The sequence below is a fragment of the Perna viridis genome, chromosome 7 (assembly GCF_037379345.1).
Source record: "Perna viridis isolate PV_CMFRI_1.1 ecotype Kerala chromosome 7, ASM3737934v1, whole genome shotgun sequence".
In the NCBI taxonomy this organism is placed as follows: Eukaryota; Metazoa; Mollusca; class Bivalvia; order Mytilida; family Mytilidae; genus Perna; species Perna viridis.
Genome location: NC_142451.1, coordinates 44,186,467 through 44,210,749, shown reverse-complemented (window position 1 = coordinate 44,210,749; position 24,283 = coordinate 44,186,467). Strand labels below are relative to the sequence as shown.

The following is a 24,283-nucleotide window of genomic DNA, read 5'->3' as shown; positions in this document are numbered from 1 at the left end:
GAGGGAACGACCAAACATTTGCTTCGCAAATTTGACAGTTCTAACATCGTTGGGAATTTTTCAGACCCTTCTATAAGTTTACGTTGTCTTCCCTGTATCAATTTGATCCGATGGAGCAGTGTAGCGAATAGAGTCGTCACATTCTGAGACTTTGTATATGTATATGTATATATATATATATATATATAGACTTTCAAATTACTCAAATACGCAGAAAAGTGTAATTTTTTCAAACCTTAGTCTTATCTTGGGGGTCTTTGTTGTGGTTAAATAATGTATGGGCACTTTAAATAACTTGACAATTGAAATGCCGGTATTATTTATTTAGATTTTATTGTGATTTACGCTAGCTGTTAAATTATTTCAGAGCCGTTTGCTAAACAATGTAAATGAAGAATGATATTTCATTTAACTTTCAAGGGTTTTTTTTTATTCGTCGGTCAGCGAGTTGTTCCATATATGTTCTTTGACACGTGCCATCATTATAATTAATGCAAGATATCAGGGACTTAATATCACATATGAATACATTCCCTGCATGGATATATGTATTATTTTCAATTTCGTAATGGCGCTTAATTATTACACACGAATGTTTCTAATTTGTATTGATCTGCTCAACAGTTTGCTTAATATTTGTTTAAAATGCTTGATTCTCGTTTTTTTTTTTCAGGTATTTTTTAAAAAATGAAATTGGGTGTTTTCTTTAATAATCTATGTTAAATTAAGGTTAAGCCTGAACATTTGTAAAAAAAAGCAAGAAAAAAAAAACAGTTTATTATTATACACCAAATCAATTTGTATAAACAGTGTGCAGTTTATGGAATATACATGACAGTAAGATAGTTTTATTGCAACATATATGATATCTTGACTTCAAATGTATCATCCTTAAACCTATCAAATATTTAGTTATCAATTTGGATCATGTCGGGGCGAGATAGTGTATAAACTTTGATTTAAATTAAGTACCAGTAGCCTATATTTGTATTGATAAATAATTCACATATTGACCACAACTATAAGTAAGCGAACGCTTCTGAAATGTCAAAATGTATATCTATTGCTATCATTCCGGTCCACCGTGGACAGGTGAGAAAATTTTGACCGATACATACATGTATATATAAACATATTTACATGTACTTCTAAATACAAACAACACCACTAATGATTGAATAAAAACAAATTACATACATAGGTGTAGGACCAGATGGTTCTCAGTGAGAGATTGTTCTCAGTAGCGGATCTAGTATCTAGGGGGTCCAAATTTTGAAACCCCATTTTGTTGGAAAAAATTGTAAGTTTCGTACAAAATTTTAGTAAAAATAAGCAAAATAGTCCCAACCGCCTTTTCAGAATCTCTGCACCCATGCTGGGCACTTACGTTGATTCAGTACGGAAAAGTTGGTGGAAGCACACTATCGATGGAAAAGTTGGTGGGAGCACACTATCGATACCCTGTGCTTCACTTTCAACATATTCTCCTTAGTTGCCCGATCCCTCAGATATATAAGTCTTAACGGCAGAAAAACTAGTATAAAGAGCGCAGTTTTTTTTCTATATCAGACATTACATAGTGTTAGAAAATAATAACGATTATAACAAGATACAGAAATTGTATTTCTTGAGTTACCTATTTATGTACACAATATAATGATTAGACTAGACTTCCTACCAATACGTCTCTGGAACAGGGTTATGTTGCAACAAGATTACAGAAGTTCTATGGTTGTCGTCATGAACTCGTGGGTGGTTATGGTTTATCAACCTGCAACGCGAGAACAGATTTGTTCACCATATCATTTTTCTTTCCTCTTTCTTCTACCGTGGACCGTGTAATTCTAGAAAAACAGAGAACAATTACCCTACCGGTGCACCTAGTCTATACTCCCTGTTGTCAAACTGTCAATCCCCAACCAACAACCCCGGTACGACGTCTCAATTTGATAATTAATCCGATCGTTCATTAGCCCCTACTTCTCGTTGTTTTGAAGCAATTTCTATAGAGACTAAATAGCAATGTCAAGACACTTAGTACATTATGTAATAATGAACAAAATACTGAACCCGAACATATGAAATACTTGTATACTAAATTACAGTTTCGAAAAGACACGGGTATAAGCAAACATTTTGTTTTTGTTTCTTTGTTTGTTTGTTTTGTCAAGGACAACTATAATATTCTACAGTCCACTATAACAATCTTTGGCTTCACATGTAACGGGAGTAACAGAATTCGCACTTCATTGTAATTCTTAGATGATATATGTAAATACGGAAAATTTGTAATTGCGAAATTTGTTTTTATTGATTTGTGAAAATAAATATGCTTTCAGTCTTGGATTATTTAATGCAATTCACATAAACGCAGATGATCCCGGTTTTTGCTCTCTTACTAAAATCCAAAATGTATATCAGTGACGGTCCATCAATCTTATCTGTTGTTTTTTGTTTTAATTTCGCTGTGTTTTTTTTTTCAGTGCGTCTTATATGAATTGAAATATTTTGCAACGTATTCTGTAACAATCCGTTCATAGTATCCTGTATCAATACAAATAGATGATAAACTAACAATCAGTGGACGACCAGATATCATCAATATCAAACAATCTTATATCATACTTTAAACTTTGTATCTTTATCATCAGAAGTGCTTTTCATGAGGTCTTTTTAGGGGCGTTGAATATTTCAGGGTACAAATTGTCTGAAAATCCAAAGACAACTTAACCAATATGTTCCGAGATTGATAGCCCAGGCTGAACAACATAAATCTTTTTCGAAGTCCGATTAAAATGTTATATTTCATTTCATAATAACGGTCCCCAATTATTTAAAGTGCCCCTTTCATTAAATTTCTGTCTAAAATTTAATCGCAGTCTTGGTTCACATCTACTGCCACTTGGTGTTCCGTAGGATGTAATGATGTCTGTTCTTAATTGGTCGTCATCTCCATGGATATTAATCACTTTTTTCTTTATATGTATAACTGCAGGTGAGTCAGTATGCTGAATTAGTAAAATAAGAATAAAAAATATGCAGCCAAGAAGAAATAAGCACACTCAACAGTGCAGTATTATACAGATGATCGTATGGTTACCACAATTTTCCGAGAAAAGATTGAATCACATTTTGATTGCCATGAAAATTGACGGTTTTACGATAGGTCAGTTCACTTAACAGAATGGAAAAAAAACAGTTTAGAGTGACCTAACCCGGTGACTACATGTAGGCCTATTGTGGATGTTGTGTCTGCAAACTGATCACCTTACTACGTTTTCAATTTCCCAATTCAATTTTAGAAAATATATAGAGCATAGGAGTAAAATTTAAAAGAGGAATTAATGAAACTTGATAGTTTAATTGTTCGTTGCTTGGCATTTTGTGGATGATTATATCATTGGCAATCATCCCACATTTCCTATTTTTATACTATATTATACCGGTATGAGTATCAGTGAATTTCTTCTCACAATGAATTTTATCAACTATTTCCGTTGCCCCGTGTAGGTGCGGGTGTCAAAAAAATAGGCGACTAAATAGTGCTCAGAACCCTAGCCGGGGGCTAGGGCGCTCTGCCCACAGAGCAACTGGGTTGTGTGCCCCAGGTGGTAGAATGGGCACCTATGGCGTGTTACATGCTGGGGTTGTCAGGCTGTAATACGGGAAACCTGACCGCAAACCATAGTGGTGCACCGTGTTGGGAAAGATGCCACGTTCCTCGCACGTTAAAGAACCCTATGGTGGTATTCTCCCGGAGTAGGAACCATATTGCTCCACCACAGGAGGCTAAATTGTCCGACCCTACCCATCCCTCCCTTTTTCTTGTGGCAATCAAAATTTGTCGACCCTATTTTCCTTGTGTTCCAACCCTTTTTTCTTTTCATCATCATTTCTTGTTCATTTTATCATCCCTTTCATGTTCATCGCCTGAATATAGCTGAAATATTGCTGCTCGGGCATAAATCCAAACAATCAATCAATCAATCGAAATCCGTTTTCTAATGTAAACACTGTATTGGGTTAAATTCCTTAATGCTAACATCGAAATTCAACAACCCAAGATTTTATTTCGTATTAAGAAGATACCAATATGGTTTTATACATTGCTGAAATTTATGAATAGAAACCGAACATATTTAGACACAAAGAAAGCCAGATGCTAAGTGATATTTCAGGAATTAAGAACTAAGTTTTTCAAAATATAATGTATTTAATTAACATAATACGTACAATACTTACACAGGAAACTAAATAAAATGAGATGAGATAAAAATATATATATAAAATATATAACGAAAGTTCATTTTATTGTTGAAATGGGTGGTAACTTTGCATATCCAGCAGCAGAAACTGGACCACTGATGTTTGTAGGAAGTGCTGTTTTACTTGCTGCTCACCCCATACCAATGCCACCTGTCGGAAGAAGTATTGGGTAACTAGTCAATGGTGCTGGACAACTCACGGTGGGACGGCTAATTGATGTCGCCAACGTGGCGAGCCAGTGTGGACTAATCAAAGTACAGCCAGTGGTGCAGATGGTGGCGAAAAACTAACATTTTTTTGTGATTTAATAGCTTTTCTGGTGGGCTGGTATTTCCAATTGGGGGTAATTGTACGGGTTTTGGAAAACTGTTTTGAGGTTCCAAATTTTCTTTGATTCGATACCGTTTTCATTGCGGTTTCGTTTACCTTTCTTCTTAGTTGTTGTAGTGATTGTGTTTCTTTCGACCTTTTCCTGCGACTGTACATGCCCATTCTCATAAGAATCAACAACGACTGACTCGTGAAAAGGCAGTTCTCATACCTCTTTGTTCACGACTGATTCCTTGATATTTTGGAATTTTGTTTTGTTCCGTTTTGTCATTTTCGAGTCGTGTACTCCTCTCCTTGAAGTGTTGTTTTTCTTACAGGAATCAAACATCCAGGAAATGATTGGACTGGTGCTGGATTTTTTTCCAGTCATTGATTTCCACATGAATCCGTTGATACGTATTGTTATGCGACTTTATCTGGAATATAAATTTCTCCTTCTTTTTCCTGTGGATTGGCAACCATCATGGGAATTCTTCTGAGTCATTCACGAAATCGGTGAAGACTTGAAAATCTAAATATTTCTTGTTCGTATTTCATTGCTTTTCTGTCGAGAACTCGGAAAACCTCTTGTTTGATCTTTTCATGCGATAGAAATATATTCATTTCGATATCTCTTGCAAAGACTAAGCCCATCTCAACTAGTGTTGATGCTCTTCGGGAATTGGCAACAGAGGACGGACTGCCCATAGTGGATAGTCATAATCATCTTCGGGTTTTATGACGGATTCAATAACAATGCCACTGTTTTTTCACCTCCAATTTATTTGGTATTGTTCTCATGTTGGACTTATGTCTGACGGTCTTCCTCTTGCTTGGTATCATCGTAAAAATCTCCATATTTTGCTTTCCTCAGTCCAGATGAAAGCTTAGGTTTTGCACCCAAATTCTTGTGTTCTTCAAATGTAATCTCGTATAACGAAACGTTTCCTTTGTCCGAAAGTGTATCGGTTTGTGTTGCTGGGTCTACTACAGCTTTCACTTTTTCTTCGGAAATCGACTTTCGTAGTGCCTTGTGGCAAGATGACATGTTTGGTATGGCATCCGGGTCCCCTGAAGGTGCACGAAGTATATCAATGCTTTCGTATTGTCTCCTGGTAATATCTCCTTCAATGTTTATAGTTTGTCTCGGTGTTCTTCCGCATGTAGTTTCGTCAAAATCATTCTCAATGGTTTTATGTTATAACGTAAAGTCTCACTAATGTTGAAGATTTTCATTCGTTAATTCGATTTGTCCTATTAGATCATAGTTTTGTCTGCAGCAGTTTTCATTTCTGAAACAGGAAATGGATTACAGTGAACTGGAAGAAAGGTTTACTTATGAATAGCGTTTGTAAATCTAGTCATGTGACCCTGTGATTTCACGAGAATGGGTCCTAGTCTATCATTCAAAAGCATGGAGATTTGTCATTTAGAGAGCATTGAGTTAAGTGTTAAGGACAAAACATCTTTTTGTGTAAAAAAAAATACCGATAAAAAATGACAAATATCTATTTCTACATGATAAAGGTATTCAGATAAAACATAAAATGGAAGATTTTGCAATGTTATACCGCGTTTCGAGTACCCGGAAGTAAACAATAAAATGCAGATCGGTCTTCGGTTTTCAATACGTTCTACATCGGAAATTCCGGTACAGAAAATGAAACTAGAACGATTTCTAGAGTTGTATATCCTATTTAAGGTAACAGCCTTACGTCAAGGTGCATTAATTAAGCATTTGTTTTTGTTTGAGTCTACTTAAAAATATTAGGTTAAATGGCTATCGATTTATCAATTAATATGTATTTTTTTGGGGGGGGTGGGGGTGGAGTAGGGGTGACATCAACACAATTGCAATTTTCAAAGTTGCTCATGCTTTATGTGTAGTTGATTTAAATAATAAAATTAAAGTAATCATATACTGAATCAATTTACATCGATCGTTTGAATTTTTATGCCTAAAATAATCGGCAATCTGCAAAAAAATGTGATAAAATGGAAAATACAGGATCGAATTCAAACGCATCTTAACAGAAGAGTAATGTTATTATAAATGTACGTGTTAAATATTGAACTATTTTATTATTTTTTTTTTATTAACTATTCTGAGTACGACACACACACACACACAAATGCGTTATGCATCGTAGCAATGCGCCAGTTTGGGTAATATTCAGGTTTTATATCGGCTTATATGGAACATCTTGATGAATGAATACAAAATTCTCGGACATAATGCATGATTGAGATACAATTAACTAGTACCTGGGCATTTCTAGTTTTAAAAAAAATCAGCTAGGTCGAAACAGTCTGTTAAACCATTCAAACTTAGTCCACAATCATTGAAATTAATCATATCCTTAGATACATGCTCTCTCAACTAGTTATATTTCTCAGTTGGTAAGATTTATAGCTCAAGTGTTACAAGTTATTCCATAGACATTTATGTGTTATGTGAAAGCGCTTAGTTTCTGCGCACCTAGCTCCAGAGACATGTACATTAACATAAACGATAACCTCTTATGATATGATTTAACCAATCGTGTCTGGCGCAAGAAACATTATAGCCATGCACTTTTAAGCCCTTGACCACCTACATCTCTATCATAATAACATAACATACAAATGTCCAGAATAGCCAAATAGAATGATTATTGCAAAAAGCTATAACACCAGACCCATAAATGACACATTTTCCCAGAAATGCATTATCGAAATTATATGCCATCGCCTATGCGAAGTTTCACTTTTGTTATCTGCAGGCTTCCGATATCACGAGGCGGTAACCGTAATAAAAATACACAATACTGTGGGTGATACTGTCAGGATGGTTTCGGTGGTTAAGCTACCTTTTGTAAAAAAAAAATGGCCAGACGATGAAGGCAAGTAATAGCCTGAAAGCCCTTTCTTCATACAAGATTTTTTTTATCGCGGAACCATGCACCGGGGCCTGCTTAAAATACTTGAAGACAGCTCTTCCAGTTGGTATTCAGCATTCCTCTTTATACTTCAATATTTATGATCTCGCACTTCATTTCTAGCTAGTCACCAAATAGTTTATTATGCGTCTAAATATAAACAACTTGAATATATCGACACTAAACGACTGGTTTAATCGGGTAAATGCATAGAAATAAACAGGTACAGTACTGATAAGAGGTTAGAGGTCAACTACATTTAATTGGATCGTTGTTAATACAAACCAAATTAATCAGCACATCTAGTTCGCAATAAAAGTTGTTCATTGGACTTGTTTATTGGCGTGAATAACATAGAAATAAATATGGTATATTAGAAATACCTACAAAGTGGACCTTACTATCTGCATTTGAATCTGAACGGGTAATGCCAATGGGACTATTTTCATGCGGTAGTGTAAGATATTTGCAGATGCTATCAGGTCTTATAAATCTAAAGGCTCTGCTGACTGCTATATCAATTCTGATCTTCGATCTAAATTGATAAAAAAGGACTATAAATGTCTTGCTTACCTGCATATAAATACACTATCGAAAAGCTAGATTCAAAGCTAGATACTTATTGATCACGCCTTAGTACTTTAACTGCGCAGCATTTTTTGCGCCTATCCCAAGTCAGGAATTTCTGGCCTCTATGTCTTGTTTCGTTTTCACCTTTAGTTTGTTTTTTTATTTACTTGAGTATGTACCTGTGCAATGATGTTTTTGGGCCAGCTGCAGCCTGCCCTGTGGTCTTCATTGAAGAACAATAGGCGGGCATGGGTTGATATTTTCATCGAGGAGGGGTTGTTGTCTTTTTGAAGTTTACACCATACCTATTCTCGTTATATTTATTTTGAACATATTTGATTAGAATGCAGTATTGACTGTTGACGCTATTGAATACCATGATTAGGTCTGATGAAACATGTCGGATTTTACAGGACTGGTTACAGTTTAGATCTCAGGGATGGATCACAGGGGATTTGCTCTCACTATCCAATATGCAGTCGAACTAGTATATGAAGACGAATTAAAATAATAGTTGGGCTGCATATTTGAGAGTAGGAGCGATAGCAGACCAAGCTTTTGAAAGTTGTAGCCAGGGGGTTACATGAATATGACCACGCCAAAGTATTTTAACCCCGCCACATTTTTTTGCGTCTGTCCCAAGTCAGAAATTTTTGGCCTCTGTGTGTTTTATTTAATTTTCACCTTATGTTTATATTTATGTTACTTGCGTATATAGGGGCAACTCTTTCGCAGTACCTGTGTATAATGATAGATGTTTTGGGCCCAGCTCCCTGTGATGTTAGGGTTTCTCGTTCAGTGGAGACCAATGGATGGTCTTGGGCTGCCATTTTCATCTAGGTGGAGTTGTTGGCTTGTTCCCATTTCGCCTTAGCTGTTAAATTTGATAAATGAAATTATTCCCATTTCGCCTTATTGGTTTTTAGTGAACTAAGGCGAAATGCGAACGCGTGTAACATCTAATTAAGTATTAGGTTTGTTTGTATAACAATTAAAATGAATTCTTATTGTTTGGTTTATTTTTTTTTAAACTGTAGATTAATTTTCTGTCCGATTTATTTAAAATGTCATCAACTAGTTTTTTTTTTAAATGATTTTTAATTTATTAAGGCAATTTACTAAAACACCACTTTGTTTTGTTGTTGATATAGATCTATGGCAAGCCGAAGTGGACAAAAATCAATATTTTGTAATATTAGAAAATGAATTTGTAATATAAAAAAAAATCATTTTTTATTATTAGAAAATGCTCATTTTTGTCCACTTTGGCTTGCCACATAGGTCTGTATATATTGTACTTTGTGATAGTTTATTTTTGTTTGTTTGTTTTATGTTGGATGAAATATTTTTTGTATTTGCATGGTCTGAATAGTCAGTATCTATGGCATGTACAACATCTGACGTTTCACTCCCTTGTAATGCCCAGGAATTTACCTAGACATTTTTTATTTGCAGTGAATGTAAACCGTGAACAGAAACTTTGACAAATTGTCATGACTTTGTCATCCTTTAAAGCAAGGCTGTTAAGTATCATTTACTTTTTTGGTGAAAGATCGCCACTTGATTTCCATATGCACCCGTCTTTGAATTGTCTTGTTCGAGTCAAGTTCAGTTTTGCGGATGTTTTGTATATACTTGAAAACTCTATATATAAAATATAATATCAGTGAGAAATCCAGTGGGGGTGCAGAGGTTGGTACCCCTCTTTTTCTTTGGAAAATTTGTCATTTTCATGTGAAAAAAATTGAAAGAATTGGCAAATATTGTCCTAGTACCCCCTTTTTCTGAGGAACCCCGGCTGGCATCCCTCCTTTTCAAAGTGTGTGGATCTGCCCCTGAATATAACAGTTTAAGAAATGGAAAGTAAACTGTATGTAGCTTAATTTAACAATAATAAAAAAACAAAATATTGGAATTTTGTGTCTTAAATTTGTAAATGTTACAGAATCAACATGAATGCTCACCCTTACTGAAAATATGGCTCACTGGCAAACATTTGCTGCAAATATATGACAACTTTACCACAAACTTTCAGCAAATATTTGCTGCGAGTTAGCTGCACACAATTTACCATGCAAATGAAGTTTACCATAAACTTTCAGCAAATATTCGCTGCCAGTTTGTTGCAAACAATTTACCATGCAAATGAAGTTTACAGGGGCGGATACAGGCGGGGGCGTGACAGGTGTGCGCCCCCTAAAATTTTGCAAAGCTTGGGTTGTCAGGAGAAAAATTAGGCGGTTTTAGGTTGAAACTTTAATTTCTCGCTAATTTTACATCAAAAGATATCAACATTGCACCCACTCTAGAAGAATATTTCAAAAATTTAACCTAAAAAATTTTAACTGTGTGCCCCACCCTAATCTAAAATCCTGGATCCGTCCCTGGTTTACTACCGCAATCTTGGGGCAAATACTCCATAGCCTACCATGGAAAGCTGCAACGTTTTGGCGAAAATCATTACTTCAAAATGTATTGTTATGCAAATGAGGTTCGCTGCAATTTCATGGCGAACACCATTGGCCTTATTTGGGTTGCTGCAATGTTACGGCAATTATCACTAATCAATAAAGGTATACGCTCATGTACTAGCTAGATATCCAGTAATCATTACTAAAACAATCTAAAATTTACCATTGCAATTGTGCCAAATTTTGGTTTACATTATTTTAAAAATGTTAATATCTCCTAATTTCAAGAGACAGATTAATGCAAAATATATCTCTATAGATAATACTGAGTTAATTACTTGATTAATGTAGCCTTAATTGATACATTTGTGTACTAATTTTTTGCTGAAACACTTTTTAAATTTTGAAATGTAGGTTTCATGCTTTCAGATTTTAGATAAAAAATGCTTCTGATTACATTAATTTGCAATTATACTACCAGTATAATGCATACAGTCAAATCTATAGGTTTGTAGCAAATAAGTAAGACAAAAAACCTCACTTGGAAATATATAACTGCTTGTAATAATGAATCTAAATTTTACCATAACTATTCTATAGCAATACAGATAATTCTACTTGTAACTAGTACATGTAAAATCTGTTTGCTTATATACTGCGTTCATAATATGGTAATTAATACACAGAATGGTAAATAAAATGCTCAGATGCTTAATTTCCTCTATGATTCAAATTCATAATAGTACTGAGCATGCTCAAAAGAATTTGAAAGTTCTGGTGATCTTTCAATAAATGTTCACCGAAACATCGCCAGAAGTTTAGACAATTTGGCTAACAAAACATTGACTAAGTTTCTGGCAAAGTTACCGCTAACATGAATGGTGACTATGAATTATGACTAACTCACAGTTTATAAATCGCTAAAAGCTGTGATGTTAGTGGAATGTTTGCTGCAAGCCACGAACGTGGCAAACAAAATTGTTTGCCACATATTTGTGGCATGTATGCCACAAGCTTACAGCAAACATTTCTGTTTGGTTAGGGCTAGCAACTTATTTTTTCTCCTTTCTCCCTAGATTGATATAGCTTGAATAAGGTTTTACAAAACATAAAAGTTCACTTTTAATATAAAATCTCAAATCATGTTCAATGCCCATGATGTAAAGATTCTATTTTCTTTCAAAATTCTGGTTTTTAGATCTGTGCTGGTATTACCTCATATTTTCTATTTTATTCACAAGGATCATAAAACTAAGGAAGAATTTCTTACTTTTTCCTATGACACAAGAGGTTGATATTCCATTCTTCCATCACTCAACTTTTCACTCCCTAAATGCCATCTTGTAAACTGCACACTTGGTCATATATACCTGGAAGTAGGATGATTTATGCAATAGAGTTGCTTTTAAAGCTTTTATATCATCTGTGAGAAGCAATAAAATTAAAGTAATATGAATTGCATATTTCATGAGAAAATCCAAAATTCCTTAAAATACGGTGTAAAAAAACTCTTTTAGTTAATTTGACCCCTTTCATATTTCAGTATTTTGACAAGGGCTCAAATTAACTTTCAAGACTGGAAGGTAAATCAAAGGTACACTTGAAGAAAATCATAAGTCCACAATAAAGTGACATTTAATCACAAGGTCGAACACCAGTATAAATGAAAATTAAAAAGTCCAAGATCAGAAATTGAGGTTACTGGACTTCAGAACACCACTGATTATTTGAACCCCTGATTATGAAATCGTGTATTTGATTAAAAAAAATGACTCGACTTGCTTATTAGTTTCAGGACAGAAATGCCCTTTGTATTGGGAACAGCGTGGAAGTATATGTTACAGATACAGATACAGAAATCTTATGTCATGGAATGATGCAGAGAATTATTGTAAACAACAGCAAGCCCATCTGGTCAAGTTTGAAAATACTAATGAAAGGGTAAATTTTATATTTTAATATTTTTATATCTTTCTTTGTTCTCTTTCTTTGATATAGCTACCTGTCCATATAATATCATATAAGGCACTTACAATATTCAGTCTTTAGCAAATTTTCTTAATTTCTTGACTTAAGTTTTTCAGAATTTTATCGATGAATCAAGTTTTGTTTCTGATGTACATCCTATAGCCTTAAATTGAGTTTTTTTGTCAAAATCAGTTTATATATTTTTAGAATTGGATGATGACCAGAATTGGCAAAATCATAACACAAGTTCATCAGCCAAGACTACGTTTCTGGACAGGACTGAGTAACTACAATACATCGTCATACACTTGGGCAGATGGGTCTAGTGTTGACCCCAGGATCACGTAGGTTACATTAAAGTGGAAGAATTTTAGTTCAGACTTAAGGAGGTAGACATAGAATAAGGGACATATCTCTTGAAATCAGTTTTATGTTTGTATCATATTCAATTTCACCAAAGCCTATCAAGCTTTCATTTGAAACAGAATGAAGTCAATCCAAGTTACTTTGATGCATACATGAGATTGATGTCAAATGCTGAATACAAACATTCCAATGGTTTGTAAGAGTTGTGTCCCTTACCTTAGGTCTACCTCCTTAAATTGAAATTATGTTTGTTTGCTCCCTCCCAACTCATGATGTTCACTATTGGTATGCAGAGAAATGATTTTATTATATGGATCGCAGTAATTTATCAAATGTTTCCTTAGTAATAAATTATAAATCACATGTGAAATAAATTCAGTTATTTTACTCAGACTTTCTCCTGTCAAAATGTCATACCTCAAATCTCAATCTGCCAGTACGAAATTCAGACTTCATATTGAAAATGTGGAGAAAATTGATATAAACAGCAGAATAATTAATTAGTTATTGTGAATATCCAAAAGATAATTACTTGTGCCAAGAAGGCTTGAAGGTTTAACTCCTGCGTGGAGTTCTGCAACTCATTAAATCTAAGCATTTTTGCCACTTCTTCTAATTAACTATCCTGTTATTATTTAAGGATTCTGAATCCTAAATTAGGTTTAAAACAATCAATGTTAGTCTTTTATATCTTTTCAGAGATAAAAAAAAATACCTGAAAGATGAGAGTAATTTTTTTTTTTTTTTTGGGGGGGGGGGGTTGAGCAATTTGTTCAGGGCAAGTAGGCAAATGGCAAACAAAAATAATTTCAATTTAAGACTCATGAGGATACCATATATCTTAGTTCTTGTTTAAATTGAGGCAAGCCATAAATTAAAATTCTCAACATAATGTAAAATTTCTGTTAAAAGTTTGAAATAAAATTTTGACCTTCTATGAAATTGATACCCAGGAGGATTTAAGTAACTTCTCAGTATTTCACAAATAGAATATGGATAATTTAAACCAACAAAAAATGTTCATTTTAATACAGCCAACAATTAATGTGACCATGGAAGTATAAAATGTAGGCATTATACTTCAATGGACCAATGAAAGATACATCATATTGATGCCCAGGCCGCCCCTTTGATAATTGCAATTTTTAAAACTTTGTTCAAGATACCCTCACAATGTAGGATTTGAGGTTTAATATTTCAAAATTTTCTTTGCGGGCATGCCCTCTAACCCCCCTAACAAATTTGGGTCACTTTTAATGTTATTTCCAAAAAAAATCTTCTCTGACACCACTTGACCAATTGGAACCAAACTTGGTATGAATGTTCCTTGTGGTATCCTGCATAGAACTGATGTTGGGATTTCTGATCTGTTGAAAAATGTGGCTTCCATTACTAAAAATAGAACATTTGGGTCAGACAGAAGTTTTTCACATATTATATCTCCAAAACTGTTTAAATGGTTCAGCCAAATTCTTTCAGTTGCTGAAATGATCCTTATTATAAGGCCTTCAATAGTCTCCAGGGATAAAAGTTGTTAGATGACTCCTTGTAAGAGTTATTGCTCTAGAAAGTTGAAAAATGACGTTTTTTTTACAGTTTTCAGCCAATTTCTTGAAACTATGATAAGTAGAAAGAAACTTTCAGTTGCTGAAATGATCCTTAGTATAAGTCCTACCAAAGTCTTCTCATGTCAAAATTGTTGGACAACATCTTGTTAAGTTTATTGCCATTGAAAGGCAAAATTTAACCAGGTGAGTGATTCAGGCTCCTGGGCGCCTTTTGTTTATCACTGCCGTACCAATTGAGATTTGGGTGCTAAGCGTCTGAACCTTACCTAGTATAACAATGCATGCTACTTCATATTTGTAATACATGTATTCCTTTTCAGACAAGGTCAAAAAATTTATCCAAGTACATCAAACCACTGTGTTAAAGTAGAGGGGAATCAACTGATGAATGTGAACTGCAACACTAAATATGGATACATTTGTGAACGACATATAGGTAAGCATGCAGATATATTGAAAAGTTTTTATATATTTTTTTAAATATATTTTAATTATTGATTAATTAGTGGGAAGAAGTGATCATTAGGGAACCATCAAAAACTTGTATAACTCCTGTCTCTATGATAATGCTCCCTACAGATAGTTTTGGAGGGTGTCATCCCCAGCACTTTTAAGTCATTTTTATTTTTTATAAATTAATAATAATTTATTTTTATATGTGCATAATGTTTCTTCAAATTTGTCTCTAACATGCTAGAGTGCCATTTTTTACCTAGATTACTCTATCCTTTCAAAAGCTGAAGTAAATTAGTACTTTTTTATCAGTACAGTTCAACAGATTCACAGTTTCAGTAATGAAGCCACTTGTTTAAAAGTCAATTAATATACAGTGCTGTTCAAAGCCTTCAACTTTCTTGAATTGTATAGAAAATAATTGAAATATTGAGTTTGTGGTAAAGGAGCATGAATAGACTGTTAAGTACAGTAGTATTGGTCATAAATCAACATATTAATATAGTGATCAGATTAATAAACCATTTCTTTTATATAAGGAATACCTTTGACGTGTAATAGAGATTCTGGTTGGCAGTCTTTTAGTGGGTACTGTTATAAAGTTTACTATGATACAAGAGCAGTTAACACCTGGGCAGGTGCTCAGTAAGTACGCTAATCTGTTAACACCTGGGCAAGTGCTCAGTAAGTACACTAATCTGTTTACACCTGGGCAAGTGCTCAGTAAGTACACCAATCTGTTAACACCTGGGCAGGTGCTCAGTAAGTACACTAATCTGTTAACACCTGGGCAGATGCTCAGTAAGTACACTAATCTGTTAACACCTGGGCAATTGGTCAGTAAGTACACTAATCTGTTAACACCTGAGCAGGTGCTCAGTAAGTACAGTAATCTGTGAACACCTGGGAAAGTGCTCAGTAAGTACACTAATCTGTTAACACGTGGGCAAGTGCTCAGTAAGTACACTAATCTGTTAACACCTGGGCAGGTGCTCAGTAAGTACACTAATCTGTTAACACCTGGGCAATTGGTCAGTAAGTACACTAATCTGTTAACACCTGAGCAGGTGCTCAGTAAGTACAGTAATCTGTGAACACCTGGGAAAGTGCTCAGTAAGTACACTAATCTGTTAACACGTGGGCAAGTGCTCAGTAAGTACACTAATCTGTTAACACCTGGGCAGGTGCTCAGTAAGTACACTAATCTGTTAACACCTGGGCAATTGGTCAGTAAGTACACTAATCTATTAACACCTGAGCAGATGCTCAGTAAGTACAGTAATCTGTGAACACCTGGGAAAGTGCTCAGTAAGTACACTAATCTGTTAACACCTGAGTAGGTGCTCAGTAAACACTCTTATCTGTTAAAACCAGGGCCAGTGCTCACTTGTTTTTATTCTATACACTTGTTTTGGGACCAGGTTAAGCTTATAATTCTAATTTTTTTCTTGTTCTTGTAATTTGCACAAGGGTTTTTTTATAGTATGTACTGCATATACCGGTAAATCCATGTGTGATTTTAATTTAAACTTTTGAATGAAAAAAAAACATCACATGATGATTGAACAACATTCTGTTAATGATAATTTGTTGCTTCCTTATACAATAGTTTCTTATGTGGAGGCTTTGTCATGATAAGTTTGACTGCCCAAAGAACAGTGATATTGCCTGAAATATGTGAGGGCATTATTTATGTTGAATACCATATCACTTCACAAAGGCAGATCATTTATCAATAACGCCATCTACATAAACAACTTTGGTGACTATTTCATTGAAGAAATGAAGCAGCTTTATCACATGTAATACCCAGGTCATTATCCACTGACCTCTTGGCATTTTAAGTGTCAGTCTCTGTAAGAATCAGGCAGTGGGTGAAACATGGTATGAAAAATACATCATTTTGATTACGTAATTGACTATTTGCACCATCAGAATAAAGGAAAACAGACCCAGACTTTCCATATCATACTGGACCATTGAGTTATAACTTCATTGAAATGCACTGAAAATGAATATTTCAAGGGTAGATAACTCCGTCAAAACCTAATTTTCCTAACATTCTTCTGAATAATTTCTGAAGAAAGTCAATGATGCAAATGAGATCAAATAATGGTCTTTTCAAATAGAAAACGTATCCTTGAGTGATATTACAGTGTCAGATCCATGGAGTTTTTATATGCAAGTTTCTGATTTTTCACATTTTGCCTGATTCTTACAAAGATTGCTTCCTGACACACAATAATTAATACCACATGTTTTATTCCTTTTTTTAGAAAAAGTTATTCTTCTCTGATATGAAATAATGGCTTTTACAGAAAGATATGTGACCAACAAGGTGGTAACCTGTTTACTGTACAAAAACCAGGTGAAGAACAAATCATACATGACTTCTCTAAAAATACACAGAAGAACTACTGGATTGGTGTCAAGGCTTACCAACAGGTAATAAATCTGCACTCATAAAAAGGGTGCACTTGAATTTTATGTTCTTTCATTGTTACATGATGGAAGTTTTTGGTTGTGTCCAGCTTCCATTTGGGGGAATACAATCAAATTTGAAATAGATCTGGAATAAATGACATTTTGTTTTTGATTGTAACTTAATCACAGTTCATGTCAAATGAGACAATCATTTTGGGTCATTATTCAATAATAAATGAAGTCATATTGTACATCATCATCTAGCTTGTATGAAGTTAAATGCCTACAAGGGCATAATCAAACTTAAGGTATTTTATATTGTGAATGTTTGGTGAAGCATGTCCAGGGTTTTACATTAAGTCTGGTAGTCCTGTGCCTACCTAATTTGAGAGAAGACTACCTTGAAGTCTTAACTGGTAGTCCTTTGGGCTATCTTAATAACTCTCAAATTTTATTAGTCCTAGGGACTGGACCACAAGATAATTTTGAGGACTACCTAATTTAATAAAATTATCAGAAAGTCTTGTGAGCTACCTAACATGAAAAGTTGGTGTCAAATTCTGGCAAGGTTACATTTTTGTGAGGTAATTAAGTAGCACTCCAGCTAAGAATCATGCAAGATGTGATTTATGGGCGAAAAGCTACATATTTTTATTTTTGATATTATGTTTAAATTGGCATAGTAAACAGAAATTAACATTCAGTTTTTCATAGAAGATAAAAATTAAATAGAATTCACTGTAGATTTCAAAATTAAGGGAGATAACTCTGTAAATGACACTCAAATACAATAGAATTTATTGGATTTTCAATGTTGGTTATCTTCCCAGAGCAGACAGATTGGAATGAATAATTACACATTTCATTATATAGACCCATAAAACAACTTAATTACAAAAATAAAAGTATGTAGCCTTTTTTTGGGGTGTATCACATTTTTCAGATTGTGCAAAGACTACTACTTAACTGTACCTATACTTGGATTAAGCTGAAATTATGAATTCATAGAATAAAATGTGCCAGTATACAAAATCACAACTTACATATTTATCTTGCTCTTACTGGTGGTGCAATTTGACACAGAACTTAAAAATGCTGTGAATCCATCTGGTTGTGCATGTGTCCCCATCAGTTTCATTGTGTCTGTCTGTCCAAGCTATCATACCTACTCAACAGATTTTGATAAAAAATTATGCCAAAGGTCACTGCTTTGAAACTCTTTGACAAGTTTACAAATGTTTATTATGAAAGTTAAATCTCCCTTAGAAATTGAAGTTTTGGGCAAGGTACATTACATTTCTCTTTTTTCTGCAGGGAAGTTCATATGCCTGGTTGACTGTACCAAACAACACAGTTCTAGATCCAAGCTTGTCATACTGGGCAAGAAAACCAACAGTTCAAAGGTCTGTACCTATAAAGTGTTTATTTATTTTCATCTTAAAATGTATGTGTTCTAATGGAAATGTGGGTTCTCAGATGTGAGGTATGATAGCAGGTTTAGAATTCTAATGAAAATGTGGTCTTCTCAATTGTGAGAAATGATGGCAGATTTAGAGTTCTAATGAATGTGTCCTCCTCTCAATTGTGAGAAATGATGGCAGATTTAGAGTTCCAATGTATGTGTCCTCCTCTCAAATGTGAGAAATGTTGGAAGGTTTAGAGTTCAAATGAATGTGTCATTCTCTTCAATGTGAGAAATGATGTCAAATATTCTAATGAAAATGTGGTCTCTAATATGAGAAATGATGAAGGCTGAGATGTCAGTATTTTCCTCGAACTTTGACTGCAAATTACACTGTACAGATTGTGAGTCCCTCCAAATTATCTATATTAAAAAGTCACTAATTTCAGGATTTAACAGATTGTATTCTTAAAATACGGCATAAAATATGATAGGTCATAAAGTAGCATAAACAGATCTGTGATAGATTGTTTAAGGAGGTAGACCTAGAGTAGGGAACATAACTCTTGAAATCTGTGATATGTTTGTATCATATTAAATTTCACCAAAGCCTTTCAAGCTTTCCTTTGAAACAGAATGAAATCAGTCCAAGTTACTTTGATGCTTACATGAGATTGATGTGATATGGTGAATACAAACATTCCAATGATTTGTAAGAGTTATGTCACTTACCCTAGGTCTACCTCCTTAATTGGTTGTAAGTAACATCATTTCATAATCAAGGGCTTCAATATTGAAAGATTTTTCAGTCCTAACACAAATGCATTATCTTTCGTAAAAAATTGAGCAAGATGTGTTTTTTCCCATGTTGTAAATTTCACTGATTTTTCACTGGTACTCAAGAGTCTAAGTACCAGTGAAAAATCAGTGAAATTTGTCTAAGTCTCAGGCATGAAGTTTAATTTTTGTCTTACTGTATCTGATATGTTTCAGTATTTATTAAAGTGAGATGAATTGTTAGTTATAACTTTTAGGACTAAAAAAGTATGATATATATATATATATATATATATATATATATATATATATATATATATATATATATTTTTCCGCCATTTTTCCATAGTGCATTTCAACTAAATTTGACCCGTCAATATCTTAAAAAGGCAAATTTTACAAACACTTTGATGGTTATTTCTGGATGTTATCAGGTATAACTTCTTGGTTAATGCAATAAAATCGGGTTTTTTCCTTTATGTGCCACACCTTATACACATTTTGCCTGGTTCTTAGCTGGAGAAGTACTTAATAATGAACCTGGTCAAACCAAACATCTGTCTTAATCACACAAATTCTACAGTCCAAAAGATGTTTGATTTAGACAGGTTTCACTGTGCATTGAAAATAAGGATGTTAGTGATACAATCCATCTGTCAATCTAAAGTCTATTCATTCTATTGTTCTGATATTCACATTTTCAGAGCTCAGTACAACAAAACATGTGCTGTTGTGTTGTACTCAAGAAATTCACCCTCTATTGCATGGCAAGCTATTCCTTGCACTAGAAGAATGAACTTTGTTTGTAAAAAAGCTGAAGGTGAGAAGATATTATATTAACCTTTGTCTGTAAAAAATGCTGAAGGTGAGAAGATATTATATTAACCTTTGTCTGTAAAAATGCTGAAGCTAAGAAGATATTACATTAACCTTTGTCTGTAGAAAGGCTGAAGCTAAGAAGATACTATTTTAACCATTGTCTGTAAAAATGCTGAAGGTGAGAAGATATTATATTAACCTTTGTCTGTAAAAAGGCATAAGGTAAGAAGATATAATATTAACCTTTGTCTGTAAAAAGGCTGAAGGTAAGAAGATATTATATTAACCTTTATCTGTAAAAAATGCTGAAGGTGAGAAGATATTACATTAACCTTTGTCGGTAGAAAGGCTGAAGCTAAGGAGATACTATTTTAATCATTGTCTGTAAAAATGCTGAAGGTGAGAAAATATTATATTAACCTTTGTCTGTAAAAAGGTTGAAGTTAAGAAGATATAATATTAACCTTTGTCTGTAAAAGGCTGAAGGTAAGAAGATATTATATTAACCTTTGTCTGTAAAAAATGCTGAAGGTGAGAAGATATTATATTAACCTTTGTCTGTAAAAATGCTGAAGGTGGGAAGATATTACATTAACTTTTGTCTGTAGAAAGGCTGAAGCTAAGAAGATACTATTTTAACCAATGTCTGTAAAAAGGCTGAAGGTGAAAAGATATTATATTAACCTTTGTCTATAAAATGCTGAAGGTGAGAAGATATTACATTAACCTTTGTCGGTAGAAAGGCTGAAGCTAAGGAGATACTATTTTAATCATTGTCTGTAAAAATGCTGAAGGTGAGAAAATATTATATTAACCTTTGTCTGTAAAAAGGTTGAAGTTAAGAAGATATAATATTAACCTTTGTCTGTAAAAGGCTGAAGGTAAGAAGATATTATATTAACCTTTGTCTGTAAAAAATGCTGAAGGTGAGAAGATATTATATTAACCTTTGTCTGTAAAAATGCTGAAGGTGGGAAGATATTACATTAACTTTTGTCTGTAGAAAGGCTGAAGCTAAGAAGATACTATTTTAACCAATGTCTGTAAAAAGGCTGAAGGTGAAAAGATATTATATTAACCTTTGTCTATAAAATGCTGAAGGTGAGAAGATATTATATTAACCTTTGTCTGTAAAAATGCTGAAGGTGAGAAGATATTATATTAAGCTTTGTCTGTAAAAATGCTGAAGGTGAGAAGATATTAAATTAACCTTTGTCTGTAAAAAGGCTGAAGGTGAGAAGATATTATATTAACCTTTGTCTGTAAAAATGCTGAAGGTGAGAAGATATTATATTAAGCTTTGTCTGTAAAAATGCTGAAGGTGAGAAGATATTAAATTAACCTTTGTCTGTAAAAAAGCTGAAGGTGAGAAGATATTATATTAACCTTTAACTGTAAAAAATGCTGAAGGTGAGAAGATATTATATTAACCTTTGTCTGTAAAAATGCTGAAGGTGAGAAGATATTATATTAAGCTTTGTCTGTGAAAAGGCTGAAGGTAAGAAGATATTATATTTACCTTTGTCTGTAAAAAGGCTGAAGGTAAGAAGATATTATTTTAACTTTTGTCTGTAAAAATGCTGAAGGTGGGAAGATATTACATTAACCTTTGTCTGTAGAAAGGCTGAAGCTAAGAAGATACTATTTTAACCATTGTCTGTAAAAAGGCTGAAGGTGAGAAGATATTATATTAACCTTTGTCTGTAAAAAATGCTGAAGGTGAGAAGATATTATATTAACCTTTGTCTGTAAAAAGGCTGAAGGTAAGAAGATACTATTTTAACCATTGTCTGTAAAAAGGCTGAAGGTGAGAAGATATTATATTAACCTTTGTCTGTAAAAATGCTGAAGGTGGGTAGATATTACATTAACCTTTGTCTGTAGAAAGGCTGAAGCTAAGAAGATACTATTTTAACCATTGTCTGTAAAAAGGCTGAAGGTGAGAAGATATTATATTAACCTTTGTCTGTAAAAAATGCTGAAGGTGAGAAGATATTATATTAACCTTTGTCTGTAAAAATGCTGAAGGTGAGAAGATATTATATTAAGCTTTGTCTGTAAAAAGGCTGAAGGTAAGAAGGTATTATTTTAACTTTTGTCTGTAAAAAAAGCTGAAGGTGAGAAGATATTGTATTGACCTTTGTCTGTAAAAATTGTTTCCTTCCCCTTTTCATTGAATTACACAGGCAGGTATTGTTCATAAGAAATTCATGTTAATCATTCATGAAAACTACATATGATTTTCGAGTGAAATTCACATGACATGAACTTCTCATTAAGACTTAATTCACATGATTCACATAAATAATGTGAACTCTGACACAAATTCAATTTGCTCAATTCATGTAAAAACTATGTGTAATAATTTTGCCTTTTAGACTTTCAATCAGTTCTTCCTTCCTTCATTCTACCTACATTCTATGTCAGTAATTGGTTTCTACCTTAAAACTTTAGTTTGTATTGATGTTCTTAATTATCAGTCTTTTCAAGAATCATGCAAATTCTGTAATTTTTTAATACACCCAAAAAAGGCTACAAATTTTTATTTTTGTTCTTTTGTTTCTTTGTAGGTCTATATGCTCGAAGGAGATAATCCACATGAAAAACACAACAGTTTCTGTTGAATTTTAGTGTCATTTACAGAGTTATTTCCCTTCATTTTGTATTCTATAGTGCATTCTATATAATTTTTATCTCCTAAGAACACAGTTTCTATGAAAAACCACATGATATTTTCTGTTTACTTACTGTAAGCATTTTAGATAAAATATCAAAAATCATATTTTGCATGATTCTTAGCTGAAGAGCTACTTAAATGAAATTTTATGAAAGCTGACAAGACAGATATTTATTTTAAAACAGAGGACAAAAGTCAAGGTCACTGTCTCAATTAGATTTTTACAAAGCAAACTACCGGTGAGAACTCTTTATTTTTCTTCATTGTAAGGCTTTGTTGAATATTTATCATAAACGTATTACTGATTATGTAGTGGAACATGGTCATCAGAGGTCCATCACTCGACACTTTAAATGCACTGCATTGTCAGAATTAAGAAATAGGCCATTTTTTAATAATCATTTTGCAATAAGTATTTTCAATTGATGGAATTGCTAAACTTATTTCTGAAGCACAGTTATGCACACTTCTGTTGAATGGTTGGAAAGCCTACATATTTTTATTTTTGATATCTTGTTTAAAATGTTATACTAAAAAGAAATTAACATTTGGCTTTCCATATAAGCCTTGTTTTTAAAAGATAATAATTATATAGAGTGCACTATAGAAGACCAAATTAAGGGAGATAACTCTGTAAATGACATTGAAATACAAAAGAAACTGTTGGATTTTTAATGTGGGTTTTCTCCCAAGAGTAGACAGAGTGGAATGACTAATACATTTAATCATATAGACCTATAAAGCAACTTAATAAAAAAAAATGTGTAGCTTTTTAAACACTATATTCAGAATAAGATTTTGCTGTTAATTGCAAATTTTTTTGATCATTGTAGTTATAGTTTTGTTGTTATAATATCACAGAGTTTAACCTTTTTTTGTTTAAGGTTCCTGTCAACCAGGATGGGTTGCTCATCAAAATAGATGTTACCAGTTCAATACCAAGTTCTTGTTGTCATGGCAACAATCTAAAGCTTTTTGTCAAAGGCAAGGTGCACGGATGGTAGAATCTTATGGGTGTGTTTATTGTATTTATACTGAGGCTTTACAACACTAATAGTCCTTTTTCATATTCATGACTTTGGTTTTCTTAGCATGCAGAGGGGGTACCTACTTTGTGTAAACAGTAACTCAAGAAGTATTGAACAAATATTATTAAATTTTTGCAAGTGTTTATATACATATTGAAGACATGGAGAAATTTAACAAATGTTTCCCTACAGTTTTAGCATGCTTAACTTTTTTTGTCACATCATATTGTTGATGGTACATATTTTGTATATTCTGTAACTCAAAGAGTATTCATTCAAAAGTATTCAAACTTGGCACAGTGCTTATATACATATTGAAAATGTGCA

The 24,283-nt window shown here is 33.4% G+C and overlaps 1 protein-coding gene across 2 annotated transcripts in view; it reads left to right on the top strand.

The window, feature by feature from the left end:
- The first annotated feature begins 2,863 nt into the window (after positions 1-2,863).
- Positions 2,864-24,283, top strand: part of LOC148612854 (macrophage mannose receptor 1-like) — a 70,717-nt gene continuing 49,297 nt past the window's right edge. For both annotated transcript variants that reach the window (XM_088594687.1, XM_088594688.1), the window contains exons 1-9: positions 2,864-2,995; positions 12,264-12,415; positions 12,650-12,786; positions 14,697-14,812; positions 15,369-15,474; positions 17,148-17,274; positions 18,568-18,656; positions 20,137-20,252; positions 23,813-23,942. In XM_088594687.1, the coding sequence (XP_088450813.1) occupies positions 2,923-2,995; positions 12,264-12,415; positions 12,650-12,786; positions 14,697-14,812; positions 15,369-15,474; positions 17,148-17,274; positions 18,568-18,656; positions 20,137-20,252; positions 23,813-23,942 (1,046 nt within the window). In that variant the 5' untranslated portion in view covers positions 2,864-2,922. The remainder of the gene's footprint in view (positions 2,996-12,263; positions 12,416-12,649; positions 12,787-14,696; positions 14,813-15,368; positions 15,475-17,147; positions 17,275-18,567; positions 18,657-20,136; positions 20,253-23,812; positions 23,943-24,283) is intronic.